At 62.5% G+C, this 15,898-nt stretch overlaps 3 protein-coding genes across 4 annotated transcripts; 1 reads left to right on the forward strand and 2 right to left on the reverse strand.

Annotated features, from left to right (window-relative positions):
* Nucleotides 1-974: 974 nt before the first annotated feature.
* Nucleotides 975-3,667, reverse strand: CATIP (ciliogenesis associated TTC17 interacting protein). Its single transcript, XM_066190170.1, is given in 11 exon segments — nucleotides 975-1,205; nucleotides 1,446-1,534; nucleotides 1,637-1,713; nucleotides 1,789-1,913; nucleotides 2,103-2,273; nucleotides 2,418-2,504; nucleotides 2,706-2,724; nucleotides 2,726-2,786; nucleotides 2,789-2,851; nucleotides 2,980-3,192; nucleotides 3,475-3,667. Coding segments are annotated over 11 exon segments (1,212 nt in total). The 5' UTR covers nucleotides 3,551-3,667.
* Nucleotides 3,668-3,856: 189 nt separating this feature from the next.
* Nucleotides 3,857-15,833, reverse strand: PNKD (PNKD metallo-beta-lactamase domain containing). Of its 2 annotated transcripts, XM_066190174.1 has the most exons (10): nucleotides 15,789-15,833; nucleotides 15,201-15,414; nucleotides 6,492-6,607; nucleotides 6,178-6,290; nucleotides 5,880-5,938; nucleotides 5,646-5,738; nucleotides 5,265-5,428; nucleotides 5,062-5,148; nucleotides 4,836-4,951; nucleotides 3,857-4,644 (listed from the first exon to the last, which is right to left on the reverse strand). In XM_066190174.1, the coding sequence occupies exons 1-10, from the start codon at nucleotides 15,814-15,816 to the stop codon at nucleotides 4,471-4,473; spliced, it is 1,164 nt and encodes a 387-aa protein (XP_066046271.1). In that variant the 5' UTR covers nucleotides 15,817-15,833; the 3' UTR covers nucleotides 3,857-4,470. The 2 variants fall into 2 exon arrangements, with proteins under 2 accessions (XP_066046271.1, XP_066046270.1); XM_066190173.1 differs by lacking the exons at nucleotides 15,201-15,414; nucleotides 15,789-15,833 and adding an exon at nucleotides 7,565-7,710.
* On the forward strand, nucleotides 7,979-14,441 carry TMBIM1 (transmembrane BAX inhibitor motif containing 1). The gene is made up of 12 exons (XM_066190175.1): nucleotides 7,979-8,162; nucleotides 11,569-11,813; nucleotides 11,918-12,000; nucleotides 12,071-12,135; nucleotides 12,262-12,315; nucleotides 12,422-12,472; nucleotides 12,634-12,673; nucleotides 12,807-12,844; nucleotides 13,062-13,149; nucleotides 13,265-13,360; nucleotides 13,630-13,683; nucleotides 13,781-14,441. The coding sequence occupies exons 2-12, from the start codon at nucleotides 11,597-11,599 to the stop codon at nucleotides 13,922-13,924; spliced, it is 930 nt and encodes a 309-aa protein (XP_066046272.1). The 5' UTR covers nucleotides 7,979-8,162; nucleotides 11,569-11,596; the 3' UTR covers nucleotides 13,925-14,441.
* Nucleotides 15,834-15,898: the final 65 nt, after the last annotated feature.

Here is a 15,898-nt window from a genome sequence, read left to right on the forward strand (position 1 = left end):
AGCCACAGTGCTGAGGCTCCCTGATTTCAGCACTGAGTGCAGCGCCTGCCGCCCAGCTTTTAAAGGACACCCCCCCCCCCCCAGTTGTGTCATGCTGCCCCCCCTCAGGAGGAGAGGAGAAGGATAGGAGAAGGAAGTGCTCCTTCCCTACCCCTGTGAACACACACAGTCTCGGTTCCCCCCCATCCCCCCCAGTGCCAAGAGGCCCCTTCCCTCCCCTTTGCCTCACAGACACGCAAACACGAGACACCCTAACCGGGGTGTGGGAGCATGTCTGCATGTCACTCTCCATCACATGCCAAAGGTTCTGCTTGGGCGACTGGGAGGACGGGGGACAGTGTCCCACAGAGCACAAAGGGAGGGCTGGCCCCACGGGAGTAGGGGAAATGCCATAGAAGTAGGAGTGAGGAGGAAGCAGGCACGTGTTGCATAAGCAGATCAAAATGCACCCTTAGCTGCTGCGGGAAGCACTCTGCCAGGCAGGCTCTGTGGCATAGGGTGCTCACATCACCCGTGGGTGCAGGGACCTTCATGCCAAAAATGGGGCGCCAGTGTTGCAGTGTCAAGCTGTGCCAACAAAAGTGGGGCACCCCATCCCCAGGACCCTCATGGTTGTGGAGGTGGAAGGGGGAGCAGCTCAGGTGCTCCCATGCATAGGTACCTGGTTAGTACTGGCTGTCCTTCTGGGGTACCCTTCTGCCAGCCAGGCTGTCCCCCACAGGGAGGTGGGCAAGGGGTGTCCCCCAGGAACATGTAGGGTGGTGGCAGGTGCAGGGATGAGAACCTGGCCCTTCTCCACAGTATGCTCCAAGCACTCCCCCACTCCCTAAGCAAGGTCTAGAACAGCTGGGAGGGGGACAGGGTCCCACCCAGAAGGCATGGTGGGGCTTTAGCACACAGCTCAGCTCCACCTGCCCTCCCTGAGCCTCAGTTTCCCCAAAGCAAACAAGACTGAACAGGCAGTGCTGGCTGCTTTATTTGCTGTCAGTTGGAGGTTGGCCAGGTGGGGAGTTAGGGAGGGGGCTGGCAGCCCCAGTGGAGGAAAAGGGGGTCCCAAAGGGCTGCCGGTAGGCGAAGAATTCCGCAGCAAAGGAGATGGGGTCATGTGGCTGCTGGAGGAACAATGCCTGGAGGAAGTCAGACAGCAGTGCCCAGACCTCAGGGTGCTGCTGGAGGTAGGCAGCATGGGATAGTTGCAGCTCATCCTGCAGTGGGGTGGACAGGGTGGGTGAAGTGGGCATGAACACACATTTCATTTCACCCCTGGGCACTATGCCAGGGAGAGGGGGACAGGAGCCTGTGTCCTTTCCCACACTTAAGAAGGTGTGAGGAAGGATATTGGTCGGCCTGCCCCCCTCAATGTGCCTCCTGGGCACATCAGAGGAGACCCTGCTGGAGACTGGCACAGGCCCATGTCCCCTAGTCCCCATGTCCACCCATCTTACCTTCCTGTCCAGGAAACAGGAGTAGAGCTGGATGTCTTCCTCCCAGTCCAGGGGCTCTTTGGGGAAAGGGAGCTGGGGCTTGAACCTACCTGGCAGCAGAAAGGCAGGGCAGGGTGTTCCCACTGGACTTCCAGACAGTGGGCAGGGGCTCCCTGTGCTGGGGGGAGGCACAAGCCTCCCCTGCTCAGTACCTGACTTGCTGAGGATGGACTCATCCTGTAGAAGCATCAGCACTGGGGAGCCAATCTGCATCAGCTGAGCCAAATGCCTGAGAGGGGAAGAGCCCCTAAGTCCCCACCGACTGGCAGGGCTGGGGTGCCTCTGACCAGACCCCTGCCCTTACCCGTTGGGGAGGAAGCTGCTATGCCAGACAGTGGAGGCGCCTGTGCTGGTGTGCACGGCTCCCTCGATCACAAATACCTCAGTCTCTGCTGAGCCCACCGCCTGCCGCTGGATGCCCAGGGAAGACTGGGGGTGGTACAACCAGGAGTCAGCTTTGTCTCAGAGTCACCCCTGCCCCCAGGTGCCATCCCCATGTGTACCCCCATGCTGTCAAGCACATTCTGCCTACTCCCACTTCCCACATCCCACCCTGGTATCCCCAACCTGACCCAGTGCACCCCCAGATCCCACAGGCCTTCCTGACTGCTGGCTCACATAGCTGGAGGTGCAGAGGTCACCCTCAGTGTTGATGGCTGGGAAGACAAGGTCGGGGGGCATTGTCTGCCGGCGTGCCAGCAGCCGCAGCAGCAGGAGGCTGGCACCCTCCAGCAGCAGCCCCCGCAGCTTGGCCAGGCTGTAGGAGAAGCCCAGGCTCTGTGGCTCTGCCTGCAGAGAGACCCAGCTACCTCATGGGACAGCCACAGCTCCAGCATTCCCAGGAACAGCAACCCCCAGAGCCTGGGGCACCCCTGGGGAGACAGGCCAGCTGTGCTGCCCCCTCCCAGGATGTGACTCTGCCCTCAACCTCACCTCTCCCACCTGCAGGATCTTCGTGACAGTCATCCCGTGCTCGTGGCTCACAATATGGGTCATCTTCACTGTGGGGTGTGGTCTGAGCTGCGGGAGGGGTGGAGGGTAGGGCCATGGCACCCCTCCTCTGAGGTGGCACTCTCCCAGCACCGCTGTCAGTCGGGGTACCATTCCAGATGCATTGCGGGAAACTCCCCACCCCAGCTGCCACCCAGAGGAGGGGATGGGGACCAGGCTGGTGGGGCAGAGCCAGAGTCTAAGCATGACAAGGGACGCCAGACTATCCACAGTGGCCTTGCAGGGGGCACCACTGCAGGGCACACCCCAGGGCAGCGGGTAGGACACAGGGAAGGGGACATGCCACCACATATCGGTCACCTCCAAGCACTCCTGCTCTTCCTGCTCCAGGATCTCCATCTGCCAGGTCATGTAGGCTGGTAGAGCAAAGCCATGCTCAACCAATCCGGTTGGCACTGTTCCCATTCCCAGCCCTGGGGGCTGGTGGACAGGGATGTTCCAGCCCTGGGGAGGAAGGAACCCCCCCAAAGCCACCCGGGCTCACCTTTGAGGGTGCTGGAGGCAGGCACACCATCCTGCTTGCCTCGGAACCTGGTTTGCACCAGGATGCAGCTCTGCACCGGCTCACCTTCCCGCTGGTAGGGTGCCCACTGGGCTGCCATCCACCACTGGCCCTCTGCCTTGTCCCTTGGTGGGGCCCCCACGGCCACCACTGCCAGTGTCTCAGCAAACAGGCACCACTCCAGCTCTTTCAGTTCTGCACGGGGGGATGGTGACCCCGACACAGAGGGACAGTGACTGCAAAGAGATGGTCACTCTGGTCACCCCCTCCCGGAGTGGCTGTCGCCCCTGCCCAGTGCCCCTCCCTGTCTCGGTTCCCCCCTGCAGACTGGGCCGAGCCCCTCACCCTGTATCCTGCTCTACCCCTCACTATCCATCCCCCTCCCGCCGGACCCGGTGCCCCCCCGCCTTTCACCGGGCAAGGGGGTGGGACAAGGGGGTATGGCGGGACAAGGGGGAGGCTGGAGGGCGCACGCACCGATGAGGCTCAAGAACTCGGCAGCAGTGTCCGCCATGGCCGGGGTCTCCTGTGCGCTCTCGGGGGGCGGCTCCATGCCTCGCCTGGGGGCTCCTGCTGCCGGACCCTCAGGTGAGGGGGCGGCGTGGCTCCTCGCCACTGCCCCGAACCGCGGTATCCACACGTGACCCTGGTGGGGGGCAGTGACACCCAGCCCTTGTCGCCCCCCCGTCCTCTCCCTGGGCCCCCGCCCTGACTGACCGACCCCGGGGCCCCTGGACGCCTCCCCGTCTCCCGGGTAACGCCCTGGCCCCACCCCTTAAAGGGGCCGCACCCCACCGCGGAGTTTAGCGCCGGGGGGTCTCCACAGACAAGGAGAGAAAGGGACGAACAGGTGTAAAATCGATCCAGTCTTTTATTTGGGGGGTGGGGATGATTGTGGCTCCGATCCCCAGTGAAGCAGCACCCCCCACACCCCAGCAGCACCCTACGGCCCCGTCCCAGTGTGTGTGTGTGTGTATGTACAGGGGGGCTCCGGCATCAAGGGTGGGGTGCTGGAGAGGAGCCCCTTGCCTGGAGGTAGTATTACTGGCCCGCCTCCCCTTGCTGGCTCCATCCCAGTCCCCACAAATGAGATGCACAACACTGGGGGCATAAGAGGAGGGGGCTGAATGGTGGTGGTGGTGGAGGGGAAATTGGAGACTCCCAGAAAAACGAGGGGGCGGGGGGGGGAGGATTGTAGTAAAAGCCCTTGGTGCCATTCCTATAGCCCCAGCAGTGAGGCAGGGGGCTACAGATCCCTTGAGCGGGGATTGAGGTGCTTCTACGTGACAGCTGGTGACCCCCAAGTACGAGGGAGCAAAGGCAGGGATCACTTATGGGGTGTTCACTTAAGGGGGTGTCCACTCTTCCCCCTCCCCCAAGCCCGCACTCCAGGAGGGAGATTCACAGCAAAACAAACCACACAGTCTTGGGCCACCCGGCCCCGTGGAAAGGGGGGATCCGGGGAGGCGGGGTCTAGGTGGCTTGGTAGAGATCCTTGCGCCTCCGCACCTCCTTGAGGACACGGGCACGAAAGGCGTCGGGGTCCTCTCCCCCGTCCTGCCACAGTCCCAGTGCCTCCTGCAGCTCTGGCCGGTGGGTCCGCAGGAAGGGGTTGTAGGTCTGCTCTTCCCCCAGCGTGGAGGGGCACTGTGGGGGCAGCTGTTCAGCTTCCCTGCTGGAGGGAGCACCCCCAGCAGGGACCTGGGAATGCCCCCAGCACCCCCTGCCCCTATGGCACCCACCATGCAAGAGGGTGTTGGGGTGCAGCATCCCTGCCAAGGGAACCCCGTGAGGGGTTGGGGTGGTGGGTGCTGCATGCAGGAACCCCCATGTCTCACCGTGCTCCTCTTCTCCTGGCGTTGCTGCACTGCCCACTGCAGCTTCTGCTCCAGTGCGGAATTGTCCAGCTCCAGAAGGCTGGCGAAGGTCAGGCACTCCAGTGCATATTCATGGCCTGTGGACCCCCATACACAGCCCTTGGCATCACCCCCACCCAGCTCTCTATCTTGGCAGTGGGGACTAGGGGGACACCAGCAGCTCTGCCCTGCTGTTGTGGCCACTCACCTGGCCAAAGTAGCGTGTCCTCGCCCAAGCCCATGGCCACGTCCAGGGAAGCAAGCATGGTCTCAGGGGAGCCCTCAAACGGCCTGCCTGGACCCCCATACAACCACCTGTCATGGGGGGGTCTAGGGCTACCCCTAAGCCCATCCCAGAATGGGATGACTCCCCAACACCCTGTCCCCCTGTCTGGGGTTGGGTGCACTCACCACAGCCAGCAAGGAAGAGGAGATCCCCAGAGAAGAGGCAGGAAGGGCTGCCAAAGGGGCCCCCGTCCAGCACATACACCATGTGGCCCACAGTGTGGCCAGGTGTGGCGAGCGCCTCGAAGGTCAGGCTGCCCACACTCACCTTCTCCCTGTCTGCAAGTGGGCTGTGCAGGAAACAGGGGGCACTGTCAGAGTGCTGCCCCCAACCCCAGCACCTCAAAATACACACTTCCCCTGGCAACCCTTCCCACACACTGGTGTCAGGACATGCCCGACATGGTACTGGGGTGATGGACTGGTGGGTGAGTGCTGCAGACAGTGGTGGTCGGGAATGAAGCTGCCCCCAAATTTACAGGGGTACTAAGGGGGTGCAGGACTTACTTGGTGAGCTGTGGGATGGCATCAAGAGCGCTGCCATACACCTTGCAGGAGTTGTGCTTCTGGCGGAGAGCCTCGTTCCCTCCACTGTGGTCCCTGCAAGACAGGGAGGTCACAGACCCTAAATATACCCCCCCATACTCTCCCCACTAAACGGGACAGGGCTAGGGGTCACCTCAGGTGGGGCAACCTTCACAGCAGCTACCAACCCTTCCAGGGCCAGCTCTTGCCCCTTACCAGTGTTTGTGTGTGCAGAATATGGCCTCCAGTATCACCCCCTCTTCTTCAATGGCAGCCTGGGAACGGGGAGGAAATATGGACAGAGAGATTAGGGGGGACAGAGAAGCCAAGTACCAGTTTCCCCCTAAACCCTGTCTCCTCCAGCTCTCCTGTCATGCTCCAATCTTGCCTTGGGCACTAAGGGCTGCAGATCAGGGGCAGATTGCTCCCCTTTAACCCCAAAATAATAGAGACATGCCACCCCCTCACCTGGAGACAGCCAAACACGAGGTCAGAGTGGTTGTGGGGGTCTCACCTGTACAGCCAGTGGGTCAGAGGGGTCAATGACAGCTGCTTGGCTGGACCCAGTGTCGATGACCAGGTAGCTGTAGTTGTTGGAGAGCACAGGAATGGGCAGGATTTTCACCCCTGGGGCAGAACAGACAGAATCAGGGCATGACCCCCCTGTCTGGAAAAGGGGAGTCCAGGCCAAACTCCCCACATAGTACATCAAATTCTTAGTTAAACATGCTTTGAGCAATTCGGTGATGGCAACCCCTCCCCACCTCAGAGTGCCAATGCTGGGGGACACGGCAGGGCCGTGTGTGGGAGGGGCTCACCAGGACTCACCAGGGAAGCAGCAGGGCTGGGGCACGGAGTGGCCGTGTGGATACCGCTCCCGGGCCTTCTTCACTTGCCGCTGGTAGAAGAGGTAGCCCAGGCGTGTGCGGGCGTACAGGCTGTACCTAGGGAGGGTAGACACCCCTAGGCATTAAACCCCAGTTCCCCTAAGGACCCCACGTGGGAAGGGGGCTACTGCCGAGGCTGCGACGCCCACAGGGAACATATACAGGGCCACTTTCACATTCCAGGGGGGATAGAGGTGGTGTGCGTGTACCCCATATCCCAGATGCACAGTGAGGGCAGGACTGGTTCCCCAAGCAGGCAACCCTCCAGTTGCTTCGAGCAGCAAGGACTGGGGGAGCATTGCTGCAGGGTGCTCACCAGGAGCGGCTGGAGCTGGCTATTCCTCCCCATTTTCCGGGGGACACATGTCCAAGCTTGCCATTGTATAGGGCAGCAGGGAAGAGAATGGGCGGAGGAAGAGGGAGGCAAGAAATGTCCCCGTGCATGTGGGGGTGGAAAAGACCTCTCCGTTTGCACAGCAGCGATTTGGAACGAGACGGGGAATGGTGCAATGACGGACACGTAAAGTCCCGGGTTTCAAAGTCCATTCCCGGCCGAGGACACCCCTGGATGGCACACCGGGAGCGATCCCTGCAGCAGCCGGGAGTCCCCTGCGTCTGTGGCGGTGGGAGCCCAAAACCGGGGAGCGGGGGCTCCTACCAGCACCGGGTAGCCTGACCACGGCCGGGGCACCGGGGCACACACCCGAGAGAGGGCGCCCCGCACGGGAGGGTGACCGGCACCGCGCGGGGGGAGCCGGTGGCTGATCCCCGGCCCCGGCGGCCGGACTAGCACCGGCCGCCCCCACTTCTCCGGCCGGAGGGGGCTGAGCCCCAGCCCGGTCTCTCCGTGCCGGCGCGGCCGCAGCTTCCTTCCCGGGCGGCTCCGCACAAGCAGGGGATGGGTGGTGGGCCCTCCCACCCGGCGGCAGCACAAAGGCGGACGGCGGCGGCTGCCTCCCTGCGGGGGGTCCCGCAGCGGCGAACGCTCGCTCTTTCACTCGCTCGCTCACTCACCCCAGGCGGAACAGCAGCGGGGCGGCGAAGGCCATGAGCGCGGCGGCGGCGCGGCGGGCGCGGCGGAGGAGGCGCAGGCAGGCGGCCCCGAGCCCGCGCGCCCCGGCCGCTGCCGCCGCCACCGCCCCGCCGGGCCCCGCGGCCATGCCGCCAACCGGCGTCACGCGCCCGCCGCACCGCGCCGCGCCCCCTGCCGGCCCCGCCGCCGCGGCACCGGGAGCGGGGAGGGGGGACACGCTCGGCACAGCGCTCGCGTCACCCGCCGAGAGGAGGGGATTCCCCCCCCGCCGCTGCGAGGGGTGTCCCCCCCCGCTGACGTCACCGCCTGAGGAAGGGGGTCCCTGAGTGACGTCAGAGCCGGCGGGAAGGAAGTCCCGGGGGGCCGGGCGAGGGTCGGAGAGGTCCGTCCCGGGGATCAACAGGCGGGAGAGCGCACCCTGCTCCCAGTCACCGGCCGTCCCGCCTGCAGGGCGCTGAGCTGCCGCGGGGGGGCGCGGTGTGCAGTGGCTGCCCCCGCCCCGTCTTCCCGCCCCGTCCGACCCGTCCCGGCTCGTCCCGTCTGGTCGCGGCCGCAGCCCGGCGGAGCAGCGCGCAGCAGGTAGGGTACCCCGCCCCGCTCCGCGCCCCCCGCCGTTCCCGAGTCCCGCCTGAGTCCCCCGGCGGGTCCCCCTCGTTCTCTCGACTCCCCTCCGCCCGCTTCGTCCCCCCACCCCCCTGACCCTGCGCCCTCCGGTGCCACAGCCGGCGAGGGGCTGTCCCAGCGATCTCCCCAACGTCCCGGAGGCCGACGGGGACTTGGCGAGGGAGGGCGGCCGGTCGCTAAACAGCGGGGATGGGCTGCGACCCCCCGCTCGCCCGTCACCGGAGTGGGTGAGGGCACGTCGAGTTGGGGTCCGGCGGTGGGAGGGGTGGGGACGGAGCGCGGTCCCGCGAGCAGGGACGCGGAGGACAGGACTCTAGGCGCGGGGTCCCTCTGTGGCGCTGGTGCTGTTTTCCGGACCCCACGCGATGGCGTGGCGGGGAATCGGGGCGTGGTGCGGGGTGGTCCGTGGGAAGGCAGCGGCACTTGTGCTGTGGAGGGTGTCCTCAACGGACCCCGTGGGATGTCTTGGGAGGGATGGGCACGGGTTTGTGCCCTGCAAGGTGTAGGGGTGCGTGGGGACCAGCACTGGGTAGTGTGGGGGCGCCGGGACTGGGGCACTGGAGGACGCCTCTGTCCCATGTCTGTGCCCCCGGGAGAGAGCTTGCAGAGGGGCAGGGATGTGGGACCTGAACCTCAGGTGTTTGTGTCGTGTGTGAGTGGAGTGGAGCAACGGGGACGTCTGACCTGGGTGGGCCGTACTGACCCGCTCGTGTGAGCTGAGCAGGGCTGGCCTAGGCTGGGCCGGGACAAGTTGTGCCGTGCTGTGCTGCGTTGGGTTGTGCTGTACTGAGCCGTGCTGTGCTGCAGGAGGCAGCTGTGCCCTGCTGTAGTGTACCAGGCTGTGCCACTCTGCGCTGTGCCGTACTAGGCTGTGTTGTACCAACCCTTGCTGCACTGGTGGGAGCTTCCAGGTTCTTCAGGAGTGAGGTGTTTTCTCAGGAAGCCTGAGTGTGGTGAGCTCTGTCCCCCACCCCAAACCATGATCCCCTCCTAAGGTGGTTGTGTTGCCCCTGGGAACCTGTGGAGCTGGTGGCAAGGGCCTGAGCCTGGCAGGAATGCCAGGGCCGATGGTGGGGACACGACCCTGGGCTACCCGTGGGATTGTGAAAGGGATGATGGTTGCCAGTGTCCCGTGTGCCTGCTGCATATGCCTTATCTGTGCTGAGTCACGGTGCCAGAGCAGAGTAGCACCCTGTCCCCAGGGACCGTGTCATGCTGGGGCCACTGAGCTGGCCCCGGGTTGCCATCTACCATCTAACTGGTGACCTCGGTTTCAGGACCGTGCAGTGCCATGGACCTACGAGGGTTTAGCTGCCTGCTTCCCTGGGTGTGGCAGCTGCTGGGACCCGTCAGGCTGGTTCCTTCCGTGTGCCTAAGGCTACCCCAATGGGGTGGGAATAGGAGGGGCTGGAGGAGTTGCAAGGTGCTGGTCATGGGCACAGGGTAGGACCCCGCTGATGATCTTGTGCTGGCCAGATACAGCTCACTTTCCCCAGACACCTGGGTTCCCTCCTGGGACCCTGTAACTTGAGTGTCACTCACAGAGACTTTCTATGGTCAAGGTCCTATTTTGGGCCCTTCCCTGGCCCCACAGATGAGGTGGTACCAGGGGGTACCGTGTGCTTTCTGGGAAACCACAGTGTGGAGAAAGTGAACTTCCTCTTCATGTGGTCACTGCCACGCCGGTTATTTATTTTTGGCGCTGTCGTCATCACGATGATGAGGGGCAGGGCGACTGTGACAGCTCTGCCGTGGCTGGCACAGTTGGATGGCAGGAGGGATGGAGGGACAGACACGGGACTGCTTCCCCCAGCCCAGCATGGCTGGCATGGGTGTGCCTGTCCAGCCCAGCTGCGGGAAGCACTGGCGTCACACAGGAGGAAGTGCCCAATCCCCTCCCAGCCTGGTTCTCGTTAGGATCAGATCCTGGTTCCTTCCCTGGGATGGTCCCAAGATCACATCGCTGCTGCAGGCAGGAGGACTGTGGGGGTCCTGGCACCTTCCTGGGGTCTGGGGTGCCAGTGCTGAGGCAGTGGGAGGTGGGTAAAGGCCTGGCACTGTCTACTGGCAGCGCTCTTGTTTTCCTGGCCTTGGAGATCCTGCTTTCCTTCTCCTCCTGCTGGGACCAAGCCCAGCTGGCCCTGAGCCCGGGCTGCCTGCTCACAGCTGCCGGGGGCTCTGTGAGGGGGCCTGGTGTGGCCGAGGAGGGGAGCTTTGCCCCAAGGGGGTCCCAACTCCACTCACCAAGGAAGAGGCCATCTCCTGTAGAGGTGATGTGGGTGTCACTTCCCTTTATAACTCCCTGAGGGGACTCAGGATTTCCAGAGCCCCTGTGTTACACATGTGGCTGTTTGGTGGGGGACACCCCTGACAAAGGGGCGGCAGTGGGATCTGCGTGACTGTGATGAGGATCAGACCCTGTGTTTCCATCCCAGGCAGTTGGCAGGGTGATGCCATTTGTCCTCAGTGTGGTGCTGCCAGTGATGCCTTGGGAAGGCTGACCTGAAGTAGAGACTGGACAGAGACAGAGAATAAAGTAGATATTTATTGAAAGACCTTTAGAGTACACCTCAGGCAGGACAAGAGCCTGACCAGGGCTACACCCAAGGTGGACTTAGAATGGTCACAAAATGGATGACCAGTCACGAGGTCTCACACTTTTATAAGTTTTGGTCCGTTTGCATATTGGGGTTTAATTGTCCAATTACAGCTTCAGGTTGTGAGGTCTCATCCTTCTTGTTTCTCTCTTGGATCCACTGTTGTTTTTGCTTTTGGGCCTGAAAGTTGTACTCCTTGTCCTTGGTCTTCAGCAGGAAAAGGATTTGTTTTGTCTACCTACTCTGTGAAGAGAGCTCACTAGCACTTAATATGAGGCTCAGAACTACACCCCTAGGCAGCACAGAATCTGGAAATCACGAAAGCTAAAATTTAAGGCATCACCAGGAGCCACAGACCAGCCAGGGCTGCTGCTCCTTCCTCCCTGGCAATGTCAGGGTGAGCTTCAAAGACCAGAGAGGTCAGATCCCTTCTGAAAAGGTCACATCCTCGACGCAGCTTGAGTCAGCGCGTGGCTGTGCCCTGCCCGCGGCTGCCCACTGACGCAGGTGCTGGGGACTCAGGGCACAGGAATGCGGGTGGCCCCAGCCAAGGGACAGCGGGGACATCCCTCATCTGTTATTGACCTACTGGCGTTGAGGCCAACTTGTCCTTACTAATTAGGAGCCGCTATTAAAGTGGGAGGGGAAGGTTCTGTGGCTGCACAGCCCCCTCTGTCCCTGCACCTGTGGCTTCACTCACCAAGAACAGGTCCTACCTGGGGAGGGGACCTCTGCTGAAGCCCCACGTCTTCTGTCCCCTCCAGGTGCCCGTGGGAGACGCAGGGAACCGGCATGTCGCAGCCCAGCGCACCCCCGCCCTACGATGACAGGAACCCCCTCTACCCCCCGCCCCCTGGGGGGTACCCCCAGCCCCCCCACTATGCCGGGGGGTACCCGCAGCCAGGGGGATACCCTGCGGGGCCGGGGTATGCACAGCCAGGGGGGTATCCGGCATCAGGGGGGTACCCTCATCCGGGCATGGCCATGCCCACCATGCCTATGCGGTTTGGTAAGTGGGGCACCTTGGTTTGTTTGGAGGAGGGCACTGGAAACTGGGGTGCTGTGAGAGGCTGCATGGCTGACCCTAGTGCTCACGGGTGTCCACCACCACAGGTGACAACGGCCTTGGGGATGGCTCTCCCTTCCAGTCAGTTGACTGGGATGATAGGAAAATCCGGCACACCTTCATCCGCAAGGTGAGTCTTAAGGGGCTAGGGGTACGTGTCAGGGTGGGGGGCCAAGTGCTGACCCCTCTGTCTCTTGCAGGTCTATGCCATCATCTCCCTGCAGCTCCTGGTGACAGTGGGAATTATCTCTGTGTTCACCTTTGTGTGAGTAGAGGGTTCCTCCTTAGCTTTGTCCTGAAAAAGAGGGGAGCCTAAGTTCCTTGCAGGGTGTTCACAGGGGACAGCTGCTGCCGACTCCTCTCCCTCACACTTCTCCCTCCTGTCCTGCAGCCACCCTGTCCGCTCCTTCGTCCAGAGGAATCCTGCCGTCTACTACGCCTCATAGTGAGTAGGGGCTCACGCCCCCTCCGCTTGTGCCTCCACATCCACAGCCTCCCAGCCCAGGGGTTGATCCTGGTGTGGGGCTGACACCTGCTGTCTTTCCTTGCAGTGCTGTGTTCCTGGTGACCTACCTGGTGCTGGCTTGCTGCCAGGGTCCCCGGTGAGTCTCTAGGATCCCCAGGGTGGGGTGTGTGGGTATGGGGGGTGTCTCCAGAGCATCAAGATAGGTTTCTGCCTGGGGCTGCCCCTGGGTGAGGGGGGACCAGGGGGAGACCAGATGTTTGCTGTCACTAGCTTACCTCTCTCCTGTTTCATCCTCAGGAGACGCTTCCCCTGGAATATTATCCTGCTGAGCATCTTTGTGAGTGAGCTGGGACTGGCAAGGGGTCCTGGTGGTGCCTCCATGGCACCCCAGCTCCCCAGGTGGGCTGGGAGGGATAGGAGGACATGTGGGCAGGTGGGCAGCCCACTGAGCTCACCCTTCTCTCCCACAGACGCTGGCCATGGGGCTGATGACAGGCACGATTGCCAGGTACGCCCTGGGGATCCTGCAGGTATAGGATCTGGGGTCCCTCCTGTCCTCCACAATGCAGCCAGCTCAACTGAGAGGCTGCCAGGAGTCAGGGGATGCTCCAGTCCCTTGGGCTCAGGGTCTGTGAAGTTCCTGTCCAGGACTGGGGCTGTGGGGGAGGGTCTCCAACACCCCTCTGGCAGGAGGATACTGAAGTGTGAAGTGACTTTCTTTGTAGCATGTACCAGACAAAAGCTGTCCTGATTGCCATGCTCATCACCGCCATTGTGGCCATCGTTGTGACCATCTTCTGCTTCCAGACCAAGGCAAGGAGAGGGATGAGCCCTGCCTTACCCTGCCCTCTGTGGGCCAGGTGAGGGGAGCTGGTCAGTGGGGACACCCTGGGCTCTCCTGTGACATACGCGTGTGTGTCCCCATCAGGTTGATTTTACATCATGTCCGGGGCTATTCTGCGTGCTGGGCATTGTGGTCATGGTGACCGGGATCATCACTGCCATCGTCCTCTCCTTCAAATATGTGAGTGGGGAGGACAGAGGGGCTGTGGGGTGCCTTGGCTATTCCTGGTTGGGTGTCCCCAGGGCTGGTGTAGGCAGGAGGTTTGGGTGGTCCCTTTGCTGGGAAGCAGGGTGTGGTCCCAGCCTTGGAAAGCAGCTTGCCTGCAGGGCGAGGGTGCGTTGGCATCAGCAGCAGCTCCTCAAGAGCCAGGTGTGGGCAGGACCTGCCCTGCCTTGCCTGCTGCCTGCCAGCACCCCGGCTCACGCTGCTCGTGTTCCCTTCTCGTGCAGGTCCCCTGGCTCCACATGCTGTACGCAGCCATCGGGGCCATCGCATTCACACTGGTGAGCTGACAGATGGAGTGGGCAGAGGGTGTCAGGCAGGGACTGGGGAGGGAGGAATTCCCCCTTGGTCCTTGCCTGACACTCTCTGTCCCTGCAGTTCCTTGCCTATGACACCCAACTTGTGCTGGGGAACAGGAAGAACACACTTAGCCCAGAGGAGTATATCTATGGTGCCCTCACCATCTACACTGACATCATCTACATCTTCACCTTCATCCTGCAGATAGTGGGCCGGGATTAGCCCTGGGACCCCTCCTGTCCATCTCTAGCTGCTCCTCACCTCTCCTCTGGTCTCTGTACAGGATAGTCCGCTTACTGTGACTCTTAATGCTTTGGCATTCCTACCTGTAGGCTGCTAAGGAAAGGGCTTCCCTTGATCATCCCCCAACAAGCCTCTGAGGGCAGTGGGGGGGGACTGGCTGCCAGTGTTTAGGCAGTTTAGTCCAGCTTTGGCGCCGCTTACCAAGGCTGTGCCAATGGCATTGGGCTGGCAATGGAATGTCACAGCCGTGCCTGGGCACAGGGAGCTGGCAGCGGCTGCTGGGATCATGTTGGGATATTTTGGCAGAGAACAGTTGGTGTCATTCACTCTGTGCCTTAAATGTGGCTTTGGTCATGCCCCCTCCCCGAGCTGTGGCTGTGCCCGGTGTGGGCAGGGGGCAGCTGGGACCTCTGTGGCAGAGCTCACATTGCAGAGGCCCTGCAGCCACAGATGTGGGCAAAGTTGCACTTGCTAAATAAAACACTTCAGTTTTCCAGATGGTCCCAGTCTTACTGGTGTGGCAACTCCCTCAAAAAACCTGTGGGCAGCCTCAGTGGGGGCTGCGGCACAAACACTGCTTTGGGATGGGAAAACCAAGGTCAAACTGTTCCAGGCCTGGTCTCCCTCCCCTGCCTGTAGGCCCTGCTGTTGTGGGCAGAAGCCCGGCTGCAGAAGAACTGAGACCCCCCCACTGCTGAGGTAGGCAGAGCCTGGAGCTGAGCATTGAGGGAGCAACCACAGTGGCACTGAGCTGTTTCACTTTATTTGTCCCTATTCAGCACCACAACCACTTCATTGTCTGGACAGACAGGGCAGATGCCATGTCATGTGTTCCATGGGGCTGGTGTCCTCTTGGCCAGTCCCTCCGAGGTGCTGCAGTGACAGCCTGGGGCTGGGGGGCAGCTTGGCTATGCTCCCCTGACCACCCTGCTGTATCGCTCCGAATCATACTCGCCCTGGTTGGCTTCCATCATTGTTCGGCGGATTTTGAGCTGCTCAAGGCGGTTTTTGTCCACTTGCCGTTTGACCAGGAGGAAGAGGATGATGCCGGAAGGCAATCCAATGGCCCTGCAGGACAGCCAGCAGTCAAGAAGATGGAGGGAGTGGGTGGGGAAACAAGGGTGCTGTGCCACGCTGGGGCTGCATGGACATGTCCTGATCAATGCTACAGACTCCCAAGGCCTCTGTTCCACCCCGGGCCCCATAGAGCAGCGCAGCCTCCCAGCGCTGACCTCCCACCACCTGAGCCACTCACCAGGCCACTCCTACCGGCTTCATCGGGTTCTTGCCCTTCTTGCGTGTGGGGATGTACTCTACCCCCTCGGGGAGCCCTCCGCTGCCAGGCTCCTGACCAGCCCGTTGTCCCCCCGGCCGGTGGCAGCTCCACCCAAAGAGCCGTGTCCCCCGGGGGTCAGGCGGCCCCCAGGCCTTGGCAGGACACGCTGAAGGTCTTGCTGCCGCCAGCAGTCCTGCGGGGAGAGAAGCATGAGGGAGGGGTGGACATAAAGTGTGTGTGGGGGGGCAGCCCGAGCTGCCTGAAGCTCCTGTCCCTGCCCTCAACCCGCCCTTTTCCCTGCCCGTTTCCCTGTCCATCCTCATCCCCCTGCCATAGGCCCTGCCCTTCCGCCAGGGGGCGCTCAAAGGCGGGGCTTGAGCCCGGGGCGCGGCCAAGCGCAGCGGGGGCGTGGCCCTAGGCCCTCTCCTCAGGGGGGCGGGGCGGGGGGTTGCGTCTAGGGGCGCGCGTGCCGAAGGCACGGAGTCGTGCTGTGAGGGTGGTGATGGAACGGTCCCGTCCCCCCGCCCCGGGGTTGCCCCCTGCTCCTGCCCACCCGCCCGCCGTTACCCCGCAATCCTCCTCGCGCCGCCGCCATGGTGCCGGTGTGCGGCGTCTCCGCTGCATGCCGGGAGCTGCAGTCTCGCCATAAGGGGACTGTCGGCAGGCGGCGCCGCCCG

This window comes from Chamaea fasciata, unplaced genomic scaffold (assembly GCF_029207755.1).
Source record: "Chamaea fasciata isolate MVZ Bird 193981 ecotype frontalis unplaced genomic scaffold, bChaFas1.0.hap1 SCAF_8, whole genome shotgun sequence".
Taxonomy (NCBI): domain Eukaryota; kingdom Metazoa; phylum Chordata; class Aves; order Passeriformes; family Sylviidae; genus Chamaea; species Chamaea fasciata.

Excerpts from the sequence above, each read along its gene's own strand:
- PNKD (XM_066190174.1), bottom strand. The coding sequence starts at position 15,816 with ATGGCGGCGGCGCGAGGAGGATTGCGGG. Across the intron at positions 5,429-5,645 it reads GCCATCCCACAGCTCACCAA|CCCACTTGCAGACAGGGAGA; the intron begins GTAAGTCCTGCA and ends TTTCCTGCACAG. Across the intron at positions 4,645-4,835 it reads GCCAGGAGAAGAGGAGCACG|TGCCCCTCCACGCTGGGGGA; the intron begins GTGAGACATGGG and ends CTGCCCCCACAG.
- TMBIM1 (XM_066190175.1), top strand. The coding sequence starts at position 11,597 with ATGTCGCAGCCCAGCGCACCCCCGCCCTACGATGACAGGAACCCCCTC. Across the intron at positions 12,001-12,070 it reads GGCACACCTTCATCCGCAAG|GTCTATGCCATCATCTCCCT; the intron begins GTGAGTCTTAAG and ends TGTCTCTTGCAG. Across the intron at positions 12,473-12,633 it reads GCTTGCTGCCAGGGTCCCCG|GAGACGCTTCCCCTGGAATA; the intron begins GTGAGTCTCTAG and ends TTTCATCCTCAG.